We start from the raw sequence: 12,507 nt of genomic DNA, 5'->3' as shown, positions 1-12,507 counted from the left end.
TGTCCCATGCAGGTCGTTATCCCTGTTTGTCCCGTGCAGGTCGTTATCCCTGTTTGTCCCATGCAGGTCGTTATCCCTGTTTGTCCCATGCAGGTCGTTATCCCTGTTTGTCCCATGCAGGTCGTTATCCCTGTTTGTCCCATGCAGGTCGTTATCCCTGTTTGTCCCATGCAGGTCGTTATCCCTGTTTGTCCCATGCAGGTCGTTATCCCTGTTTGTCCCGTGCAGGTCGTTATCCCTGTTTGTCCCGTGCAGGTCGTTATCCCTGTTTGTCCCATGCAGGTCGTTATCCCTGTTTGTCCCATGCAGGTCGTTATCCCTGTTTGTCCCATGCAGGTCGTTATCCCTGTTTGTCCCATGCAGGTCGTTATCCCTGTTTGTTGATGTCATCTTTCGGTTGTTTACTGCATCCACGCCAAGGGAAATGTTGATGAAAACACTGCAGCTGCAGACTTGAGGGCCCGACGGAAGGGCCGGAGCGTCATAAGGATGTGTGTTTGTTTTCGGGGCCTGACACAAAATACTTGATGCTTCGTGGGGATGGAGGAGTGGGGGAGCGAGAGAGGGCAGGAGGGTGCCGGATCCACAGTCACGTGACACAATCTTCGTCTTCATAGGTGCAGCCATCTTGGACTTCCCTTCGCTTTGACAGGACATGTCAGTTTAAAACAACCTTGTTTCTGGTTGAATGATCATTCACAAATGGCCGATGTGCTGCTCAAACCATGCAGGTCGTTAATTTAAAGCTACGAGAGGAATTTCGAAAAGGAGAAAGCAGAAGTTCAGCAAGAAAGCAGAAAGCAGAAGAAAGCAGAAGTATCACTGGGGAGGTGAGACAACTAAGTATCACTGGGGAGGTGAGACAACTAAGTATCACTGGGGAGGTGAGACAACTAAGTATCACTGGGGAGGTGAGACAACTAAGTATCACTGGGGACGTGAGACAACTAAGTATCACTGGGGAGGTGAGACAACTAAGTATCACTGGGGAGGTGAGACAACTAAGTATCACTGGGGAGGTGAGACAACTAAGTATCACTGGGGAGGTGAGACAACTAAGTATCACTGGGGAGGTGAGACAACTAAGTATCACTGGGGAGGTGAGACAACTAAGTATCACTGGGGAGGTGAGACAACTAAGTATCACTGGGGACGTGAGACAACTAAGTATCTCTGGGGAGGTGAGACAACTAAGTATCACTGGGGAGGTGAGACAACTAAGTATCACTGGGGACGTGAGACAACTGAGTATCACTGGGGAGGTGCTGAGTATCACTGGGGAGGTGAGACAACTGAGTATCACTGGGGAGGTGAGACATCTGAGTATCACTGGGGAGGTGCTGAGTATCACTGGGGACGTGAGACAACTGAGTATCACTGGGGACGTGAGACAACTGAGTATCACTGGGGAGGTGCTGAGTATCACTGGGGAGGTGAGACAACTGAGTATCACTGGGGAGGTGCTGAGTATCACTGGGGAGGTGAGACAACTGAGTATCACTGGGGAGGTGCTGAGTATCACTGGGGAGGTGAGACAACTGAGTATCACTGGGGAGGTGCTGAGTATCACTGGGGAGGTGAGACATCTGAGTATCACTGGGGAGGTGCTGAGTATCACTGGGGAGGTGAGACAACTGAGTATCACTGGGGAGGTGAGACAACTGAGTATCACTGGGGAGGTGAGACAACTGAGTATCACTGGGGAGGTGAGACATCTGAGTATCACTGGGGAGGTGCTGAGTATCACTGGGGAGGTGAGACAACTGAGTATCACTGGGGAGGTGCTGAGCATCACTGGGGAGGTGAGACATCTGAGTATCACTGGGGAGGTGAGACAACTGAGTATCACTGGGGAGGTGCTGAGTATCACTGGGGACGTGAGACAACTGAGTATCACTGGGGACGTGAGACAACTGAGTATCACTGGGGAGGTGCTGAGTATCACTGGGGAGGTGAGACAACTGAGTATCACTGGGGAGGTGCTGAGTATCACTGGGGAGGTGAGACAACTGAGTATCACTGGGGACGTGAGACAACTGAGTATCACTGGGGACGTGAGACAACTGAGTATCACTGGGGACGTGAGACAACTGAGTATCACTGGGGAGGTGCTGAGTATCACTGGGGAGGTGAGACAACTGAGTATCACTGGGGAGGTGCTGAGTATCACTGGGGAGGTGAGACATCTGAGTATCACTGGGGAGGTGCTGAGTATCACTGAGGAGGTGAGACAACTGAGTATCACTGGGGAGGTGCTGAGTATCACTGGGGAGGTGAGACATCTGAGTATCACTGGGGAGGTGCTGAGTATCACTGGGGAGGTGAGACAACTGAGTATCACTGGGGAGGTGCTGAGTATCACTGGGGAGGTGCTGAGTATCACTGGGGAGGTGTTGAGTATCACTGGGGAGGTGCTGAGTATCACTGGGGAGGTGCTGAGTATCACTGGGGAGGTGCTGAGTATCACTGGGGAGGTGCTGAGTATCACTGGGGAGGTGCTGAGTATCACTGGGGAGGTGAGACATCTGGGTATCACTGGGGAGGTGCTGAGTATCACTGGGGAGGTGAGACAACTGAGTATCACTGGGGAGGTGCTGAGTATCACTGGGGAGGTGAGACATCTGAGTATCACTGGGGAGGTGCTGAGTATCACTGGGGAGGTGAGACATCTGAGTATCACTGGGGAGGTGCTGAGTATCACTGGGGAGGTGAGACAACTGAGTATCACTGGGGAGGTGAGACAACTGAGTATCACTGGGGAGGTGAGACAACTGAGTATCACTGGGGAGGTGAGACATCTGAGTATCACTGGGGAGGTGAGACAACTGAGTATCACTGGGGAGGTGCTGAGTATCACTGGGGAGGTGAGACATCTGAGTATCACTGGGGATGTGCTGAGTATCACTGGGGAGGTGAGACAACTGAGTATCACTGGGGAGGTGCTGAGTATCACTGGGGAGGTGAGACAACTGAGTATCACTGGGGAGGTGAGACAACTGAGTATCACTGGGGAGGTGAGACATCTGAGTATCACTGGGGAGGTGCTGAGTATCACTGGGGAGGTGAGACAACTGAGTATCACTGGGGAGGTGCTGAGTATCACTGGGGAGGTGCTGAGTATCACTGGGGAGGTGAGACAACTGAGTATCACTGGGGAGGTGAGACAACTGAGTATCACTGGGGAGGTGAGACAACTGAGTATCACTGGGGAGGTGAGGGAGTCATAAGCTGCCAAAAAAGAATGACGTATTTTTTGTACAGATCCTTCTCTTCCTTAAGCTGCCACACTTTTCCCCACCCTTTGCTGATATGTGCGTTCTACTCTTGTCTGGTCCAGGAGGTGTGGTCTTGTTGGCAGCAACTGCTTCAGCACTTGGACTCTGAAAGCAAGTGGCTCGATGAACTTGAGGAGGCCCTGCAGAAAGCCGACCGTGCCGATGGCAAGCCAGAGCAGGCCGCGGCCTCCGTCATTGTACGTATTGTGCGACCGATATGCTCACTTCCTGAAACGACATCAATTTAAGCTTCTGTTAACTCACATTTATATTTATTTTTTTCTACAACAATTTATTCTCTCGCTGTTTGTCTTTGTACCTTGCAGTCATATATGCAATTTTCTGGTTAGTTCCGGCCTTGTTATTAATTTTCCACGGTTTGTGGGATGGTTTATATTTGGCAGCCAGATAATTGTCCTCAAAACCTGGAGCGACAACATCAGAATATATTACCTGGTGTTATTTCATATTTATTTTCTATAATATTTCACATTAACAAGCTTTACATCTATTATAATTTTTAATCCTGCTCCGAATATCAAAATCTCCACTTGGTGTTTTTTTTTGTACCTGCAAGGGTACCAGGTGTTGCCCGGTGCTGTTCTGATCCTGTTCCTGGTATTAAAAAAAAAAAAAATTGTTCTTTTTTCTATTTATTTTTTTTGTGAGGGTTTAAATCACTTCCCTACTAAGGAATGGGGTCGGGATCATTTAACGTACCTTTCACATAACTAAAAAGCCCTGGTGTTGGGCTAGCGGCTAGGGTGCCGGCTTAGGATCCTAGGATCCTGGGTTCGAATCCCGGTCGATTGCTGAATTAACGCCAGGGGGGTTCACTCAGCCTGTCATCCTTCCGAGGTCGGCTAATTGAGTACCAGTTCACTGGTAATTCCCTGTTTGTCGTTAAAGGCGGCAAAAAGGGTTGGCGTCAGGAAGGGCATCCGGCCGTAAAACATTGCTTCAAAAAAGGGGACCGAAAAACAACAACAACCACGGTTCCCGAAAAAGGCCAACCCCCGCTTTGCGGGGAAAAATGGCCTCTAAAGGTGGTTCACATAACTAAAAAGGCTTATGCACTACAGAGTGCATAATTTCACATAATCCGCACCCCCCTCCCCAATTTATTTATTTATTTGCCTAAATCCCTCACCACCGCTCATTGATGAACCTCTGAAGCTTTGAGAAGATCGGTGCGGCCATCTCTGAGAAAAATGGCGATACACACACACAGACAGACAGACACAGACAGGTAAACATCTCTCTTATAGTATAGATACAGTTTTCTTTTTTTCTGGTTAAGTAAACTGTTCGTTGCTTCCCTTCCTTCACTCTCCACACCCTCACCCCCTCCCAACCCCCTCACCCCATCTCGTATCACTTATTGTCCCTTCACTCTCCCTATCGTCTCTTCCCATCCTTCTCTCAACTTTTCTTTTCCTCATCCCCATCTCCCCTCCCCTAACCCCATATAAGGTAAAATGCACAAGCCCTACTTGGATGATAATGAAGCTTTTATAATCACACTGCATCACATTCTCTTTTTGGGTGTGTTTTTACACCTTCCCCCTTTTTGCTCCAATTTGTTGTTCAAACATATTTCTGTTGCTTTTTCGACCTTCTTATTTTTCTTCCCATATTTATTTTTCTTTCTGCTCTTCTGCCCTTGTGAGTCTTTCGGTTGTGTCGATTTTCAATCTCCTGCTGTCCTCTGGACACCTGATGCTGTTTATAACTTACGAAACAATATAAACTTTGTTTATCATTGGCAATGAAAAGTGTAAAATAACATGGATGATAATTCAATTATTGAAATAACCACCAGCAGATGTAGATGTGTGTTTGGACGGACTAAGACACTGGTAGATAGACATACAGTACGTTTGCACAAGAGTTTGGTGCCACCCCTTGTTCTCGTGCCCCCTTTGGGCCGAACCTACCCCTTTCCCTGTGGACAACAGGCACTGGACACTCTGCTGGCATATCCCGGTGATAATCGGACGCACATCGAGGAGCTGTCCCAGACACTGGTGGATGGAGGGATCCTGGATGACGTAATCGGCGAGAAGCTCAAAGCTCTCAATGCGCGTAGGAACGAACTTACACAGAGGGTGAGAAGTTTCAAAATTGCTGTAATAACCTTTTCCCTCTTCCTTTACTTGGTGATGTTATGGAAGCCAAAGGTTATTGCATTCCACCTTTTCACAATTGTTGGCCACAATGACCTATATTTGAAGTTGTTAGAAGAGCAAAGCATATTGTTGTCGAGATATGGTGGTGTGCTGATTACCTTGTTTTTCAGACCAAGAGAAGGCGAGAGTGGCTCTCGGGCCTACAGAAAGGCAAGAGGGAGATGGACGAGGCTCTGAGTGGCGTGGCAGATGCCTTGTCCGCACTAGATCGACGGTTGATGGGATATGTTGCTGACCACAAGGATGCGAGCCAGTTACCCAAGCAGACACAGGTTTGTCATAATATATGGTGCTTGGGTAGAAAGAAGGAACAGTTTAGGGTTGAGAAGGACTTTTGATCTGTATAACATGCAGTCTGGGAAACCATCACAGCTATGACCTGAACGTACAGCCATGCTTGTTAACTCAACTTGACTACCGTCCAGTTGAGTTCATCACACACTGAACTCTCCGGCGTCCGTCGTCTGTCGTCGTTGTCATCGTCTGTCGTCTGTCGTCCGTTAACTTTTCGACGTTAACACTCCAGCGTCCACAAATATCAACCGATTCTGATCAAACTTGACATGCAGCATCCTTACCCCAAGGACCAGGTTGGTATTACATTTCAGCCCGATCCGTTGAAAAATGGTGGACGTAGGTGACCATTTTGTTTTTGGTCATGAAAACGACGTTAACACTAGCATCCACAAATATTAACAGATTTTGATCAAACTTAGAATGCTTAACCCTTACCACACAAGGTAGGTTGCTATTGCATTCCAACCCGATCCGTCACAAAATGGCCGCCATAGGCCGCCATATTGTTTTCAACTCCGAAACGACGTTAAGACTTTAACGTCCACAAATATTTATGGATTTTGATCAAACTTGGTGTGTGAGACTCTTACCACACAAGGGAGGTTGCTGTCGCATGTCAACCCGATCTGTCACAAAATGGCCGCCATAGGCCGGCATATTGTTTCAGCTCTGAAACGACGTTAACAATCTGGCGTCCACATATATTGACGAATTTTCATCAAACTTGGCATGTGAGACCCGACCTACTTTAAAGTTGTCCAGTCAGTTCAGTTGAGTTCTGCTTCCCTGGAAGCTCTAGTTACTTTGAGGTTTCTGTGGTTTGTTTACCCCCTTATGGGTTTGTTATCTCCAACGCTTCTCACTCTCCCTCTCTTAAACCCCTCTCCGGTGTCGCCGGGCAGGAGATGCAGACAGACCTTCTGGGTCATGAGGTGGCACTACAGCAACTGGCGGCTGCTCACCCGACACCAGATGCCACCGCACAGATCAAGCCCATTGAGGTTTGTCACCCAGGAAGCCTCTTTTTAAAAAGGAATTTGGGTTCATTCATTGGAATTTTAATACCATTTGTATTTGGTTTTATACACAGCAAATGAGTCTCATGAAAGGAAAAACATGCAAATGCTAGAAAGTTAACAAAAACGAATGAACAATAGAATGTCCATGATGTGTAAAAACGATGCACAAACATGAGTCGAAAGCCTTGCAGTAGATTTGGCAATTGACAAATGTTTGCTTTACAATGTTTTTCTCTGCAACCGCCTGTGCGATCGTTGCAAAACTTTAAACATAGGAAGGACTCCCCATGGAGAATATGTTATTTAAATTATAATGTCATAGGCCACATGGTATGGCAACCATATTGGATGAAAGGAAAAAAAATGGACATTTTTCTTCTAATCCGCTAAACGAATAAAATTTAAACTTGGCGCATGTAATAAACTCCCTGTGGGGTATATAGGGTGATAACGATGATGTCATCAATGAAGTGGCATTCCTGCCATAATTGCTTGAATCAAAATCCTTATCTGAAAAATCTGTAACTATATATATATATATATATGAACCAATGTGAGTGAAGTATTAAACTTATGATGCCATTGGTCACGTGGTCTTGTAGCTGCATTGCATTGAAAATATATACAAAAAAATCTTCTCAAGAACCCCTAAACCGATTGATGTGAAATTTCATACATATTATCGCTCTTCGGCGATCCAAGGGGATTATATAGCTTGAATTATTTTTTTTCACATACATCTTCCTTGACACAATTTAGCCTCAATGTGCACAAAAGTGGTCGTTAAATATCACAATAATCAATCAATAAAGCTATGGAAAATGGCAATGTTTGTGCGATAATAGGGTGCAAGGTTGATACAGGTATGTTGGCCATAATATCAGTGGGCCATAATAGTGTGTTCAGGTAACAATGGTGTTTTTGTTCAGAATGAGTGTGTGAGGTGAGACCAGGCACTCTACGAGTTCTAGATGTTCAAATAAGTGTCAGTTACAGAATGATGTGCCACAGCAGCTACTAAGGATTAAATATGTCCATTTGTTAATCGTCAATCGTATATCTCGGGATATGCTCCGCAGGTTGGTCGAAGCAATAAAGAGAAGGACAAGTTCTGGTGTGCGATAGAGAAGCTGATGGAAAACGTGAAAGATGAGGAAGTTGTTGTGGTGGGAGGAGACCTGAATGGACATGTGGGAAGGAGTATGGATGGTTTTGAGGGAGTTCATGGGGGTTACGGATATGGTGTGAGAAATGGAGAAGGTGAAAGGATTTTGGAGTTTGCTGATGGAGCTGATTTGTTGATTTGTAATACTCAGTTCCAGAAAGAGGATAATAAGCTTGTTACATACACGTCAGGTGGGTCGACGACAACCGTTGACTACCTGATGGTGCGTAGGCGAGATAGGGGGCACCTCCGGGACACAAAGGTGATCCCGGGGGAGGAGGCTGTTTCACAGCACCACTTGGTTGTCTGCGACATAAGGGTGAAAGGTGCGAGGAGAGCTCGGCGGGTGAAGTACCAACCAAGAGTGAAGGTGTGGAGGTTGAAAGAGGTGACAGTAAGGGAGGCATTAAAAGATAGGCTGAGTAGGGTAGAGGATGATGTGGTTGAGCTTGAAAGTGGTTGGATGTCAATGAAAGCTAGTCTGTTGGGAGCCGTTGGTGAGGTATGTGGATGGACAAAAGGACCACCGAGGCACTCGGAAACATGGTGGTGGGATGATGAAGTTGGAAAGAGGATTGACGAGAAGAGGAAGAAGTTCAAGGAGTGGCAGAAGGCGAAGGGTACGGGAGCAGAAACAGCAGAGCATGAAAGTTATAAGGCAGCCAGGAAGGCTGCAAAGAAAGAGGTAGCAAAGGCGCAGGAGGCATGGAGGAAAATGTTCGGAGAACGCTTGGATTCGGAAGAGGGTCAGAAAGCAGTATTCAGGATTGCAAAGCAGATAGCGAAAGAGAGGTGTGATGTGATGGGGGTGAGTTGCTTGAAGGATGAAGTGGGACAAATCGTTGTCGACCCAGATGGAATTAAAGGAAGATGGAAAAGATATATGGAAATGCTGTTGAATACAGAGAATGAATGGGAGGGCAACATAGAGCGTAACCCAGTTTTAGGACCGGCAGAGACGATAACTGAGAAGGAAGTTGAGGAAGCGATAAAAGCAATGAAGAGTGGAAAAGCGGGAGGGCCGACGGGAGTTGTGGGAGATATGTTGAAGGCAGCAGGAAGTTGGGGTGTGAAGAGAATGACAGAGATCTGTAATCTGGTGGTGAAAGAAGGCCGCATTCCAGCACAACTCTATACAAGGGGAAAGGTGACCCTCTGGAGTGTGGCTCGTACCGAGCGATAAAGTTATTGGAGCATGGAATGAAGGTATTGGAAAGGGTGTTGGAGAGGAGGATAAGGAAGAAAGTGAAGATCGACGAAATGCAGTTTGGATTTATGCCAGGAAGAGGAATGACAGATGCGCTTTTCATTGTGAGGCAGTTGCAGGAGAAGTACATGGAGAAGAGGAAGAAGTTGTTTTTTGGGTTTGTTGATCTGGAGAAAGCATTCGATAGGGTTCCACGCAAAGTATTGACATGGGCATTGAGGAAGTTAGGAGTGGAGGAATGGTTGATCAGAGTAGTGATGGCAATGTACAAAAGAGCGCGCACAGCTGTAAGGACGAAGGATGGGAACAGTGGTGAGTTTGAGGTGAAGGTGGGAGTGCATCAGGGGTCGGTACTAAGTCCACTACTATTTGTAGCTGTGATGGAGGTGCTGGCTCAGAACGTAAAGGAGGGTTTACCGTGGGAGTTGTTGTATGCAGATGATCTGGTGTTGATTGCGGAAAGTATGGATGGACTGAAGGAAAAGATGAACAAGTGAAAGGATTGTATGGAGACAAAAGGTCTGAAGGTGAATATCGGAAAGACGAAGGTGATGGCAAGTGGTAAAGCATGTGGTGAGGTGGAAAGAACTGGGAAGTGGCCGTGTGCTGTGTGCAGGAAGGGTGTCGGAGTGAACTCCATTCAATGTACAATGTGCGCTGAGTGGGTTCATCAAAAATGTAGCAGTCTGAGAGGGTCATTAACCAGTGTGGCAGCTACATTCAAATGTAAGGTGTGCACAGAGAGGGCTGCAGATGGAGGAAATGTTGACTTGGATCTTGGAGATGGCGTGAAGCTGGAAGGTGTGAAAACATTTTGCTACCTCGGAGACATGCTGAATGGAGAAGGTGGATCAGACTCGGCAACGGTTGCTCGAGTGAGATGTGCATGGAAGAAGTTTCGGGAACTGAGTGGCGTGCTGATGAGGAGGAGAGTGTCGCTGAAGCTGAAGGGAAAGGTGTATGCTGCATGTGTGAGAAGTGTTATGATTTATGGGAGCGAGACATGGGTAATGAACGTAGAGCAGCAACAAAGGCTGGAAAGGGTGGAAATGCGAATGGTTCGATGGATGTGCGAAGTATCGTTGAGAGAGAGGAAGACAAATGATGAATTGCGAAAGATGATGGGAATTGAGCCTGTGATTGATGCTGTGAAGAGGAACAGGTTGAGATGGTTTGGTCATGTGTTGAGGAAGGATGAAAGTGACTGGTTGGGAAGAGTGATGGAAATTAATGTAGAAGGAAGTAGAGGACGGGGAAGACCGAGAAAGACTTGGCTAAAGATGGTGGAAGAAGAAATGCGGGCAAGGGGGTTAACAAGGAGAGATGCAGAAAATAAGGCAAAATGGAGAAGATTGTCATGGGACCCGCAAGGCTAACCCCCGCTCTAGCAGGGAAAATGGCCTTTAAAATTCATGTTGTTGTTGTTGTTGTTGTTGTTAATCGTCAAGTCTTCAATCAAATCTGAAATTTTGGTCCTCTGCTTTCTTCCATGCACTCCTGTGTGTTCCTCTTGGATTTTGTGCCAATGAATGTCTTTGGAAATCCCAAACAATCATTCAAAGTCAGGAAGCGTTCAAAATGAAGTGCTTGTTGTATGATGAATACATAATTGTTGTGATCATGAACAGCAACTGGTTACTCACAACAAGATTGGTCGCTATGTCTTTATTGCCTTTACAAATATGGCAGCAATTTCCTGTGTGCATATCAGGTGCCCCCCCCCCCCCCTTCTCCCACATGCACAAAGTATTGTTACAGAAATTACCTCGTTATTAATTAATAATTATTTATCTGGATGAATATAAGCACAGGTGTATTGTAACCCCAATTAGCAACGACTATATGATCTGACGTTGAGGGAGCTTCTTGTCGCCTTAGCCCCGTGTCTGTCCCTTTCCCCTCTTTTTCCCCCCAACGGTCATGTGTTTAACCATGTCAAAATGGCCATATTGCATGATTGAATACAAAATGTTCTGCTGAAAATGGCCATACCACGTGTGTGACGCGCACACTTTGCGATGAGATGGTGACAACATATTTATGACTTTGTCACACACATGGGCATGAGCTGGATCTGACGAGATGGTGACAACACATTTATGACTTTTATTTTTTATTTTTTTTGTATACAGGATCGAGGCTCGTGAAAGAGCGAACATTTATCACACAAAAAATCAGACACACAAAACATAGAATAAGGGTAGCGATAGATAAGATGGGGAGAGAAGGGGAAGAATACAAACACAACATTTGAGAGCAGGGACATCGGGAGATCTGTGGGAGGGCTTGGGGGGAGGCGGCATGGGAAGGGGGCGGGGGGGGGGGCAGGGGTGGGAGGTAAAAAAAAAACACATGGCCACTGCAAGGACTTCCAGGAAAGAAGTCGGTATTTCAAAAAAGTGGATTTGGGGTGAAATTAGCGGGGGTAGAAAATATCAAGGTTTTGGATGGGGGAAGATGAGAGATGGTGGTGAACAGCTGTTTTAAAGACCTGGAGGGTGGAGTGGGATTGAAGAGAGTGAGGGAGTTTGTTCCAGAGGCTGGATAAAAGAGGAATGAAGGAGTGAAGGTGAGCAGAGAGTCTTGATTTAGGCAGTTTAACCATAAGAGGGTTGCAGGCAGATCTTGTGCGACCTGTAGGAATATTTGGGAGACACATTGACAGCCTGAACAGGAAGGGGAGATGAGAGAAACCCATTCAGGGCCACACGTTGACTACGACTAGAGAGGAAGTCCGCAAGCCATGCATGGAGATTTCCATGGATACAATTGGAGGAGAGTTTGGTGAGCAGAGCTGGGTGCCAGACCGTATTGAAGGCACGTGATATGTCAAGGGAGACAGCTCTAATTTCCTGTTTGGCGTTGAGGACCTCCATCCATTGTTGAGACAGCAGAAGCAACATGTCCAGAGTAGAGTGACCTGGTCTGAAACCAAATTGATGGTCAGAGATCAAGCCATTGGAGTGGAGGAAGGATTTGATATCTGAGGCAATGATGGATTCCATGACTTTGCTAATAATTGGGAGAAGGCTGATTGGTCTGAAGTTGCAAGGATCTGTTTTTGCACCTTTTTTGTGTAAAGCGGTAATGTTGGCTGATTTCCAAGACTTTGTCACATCCATGGGCATGAGCTGGATCTGAGGAGATGGTGACAACACATTTATGACTTTGGCCACATGCATCGGCGCGAGCTATACCATTGAGAGGTGGAGGGAAGCCACACAGCAAGAGGGACCTCCCTGGATATAAAAAGCAGCTTAGCTCAGCCAACATTTTTTTGTCAGATCACACAGCCGCACCGAGTGTTGGGAGAGAGTGTCAGCGTCACACAGCCACACCGAGTGTTGTGAGAGAG

General features: G+C 46.7%; 1 protein-coding gene across 10 annotated transcripts in view; it reads left to right on the top strand.

Moving 5' to 3' along the window:
• The window catches only part of LOC137439963 (dystrophin), a 1,283,433-nt gene that overhangs the window by 474,205 nt on the left and 796,721 nt on the right, over positions 1-12,507 (top strand). For all 10 annotated transcript variants that reach the window (XM_078768445.1, XM_078768443.1, XM_078768444.1 and 7 more), the window contains 4 exons: positions 3,338-3,472; positions 5,234-5,383; positions 5,575-5,736; positions 6,664-6,762. In XM_078768445.1, the coding sequence (XP_078624571.1) occupies positions 3,338-3,472; positions 5,234-5,383; positions 5,575-5,736; positions 6,664-6,762 (546 nt within the window). The remainder of the gene's footprint in view (positions 1-3,337; positions 3,473-5,233; positions 5,384-5,574; positions 5,737-6,663; positions 6,763-12,507) is intronic.

This window comes from Myxine glutinosa, chromosome 14 (assembly GCF_964187855.1).
Source record: "Myxine glutinosa chromosome 14, kmMyxGlut1.1, whole genome shotgun sequence".
Taxonomy (NCBI): Eukaryota; Metazoa; Chordata; class Myxini; order Myxiniformes; family Myxinidae; genus Myxine; species Myxine glutinosa.
This window is presented reverse-complemented; position numbering and strand designations above follow the sequence as displayed.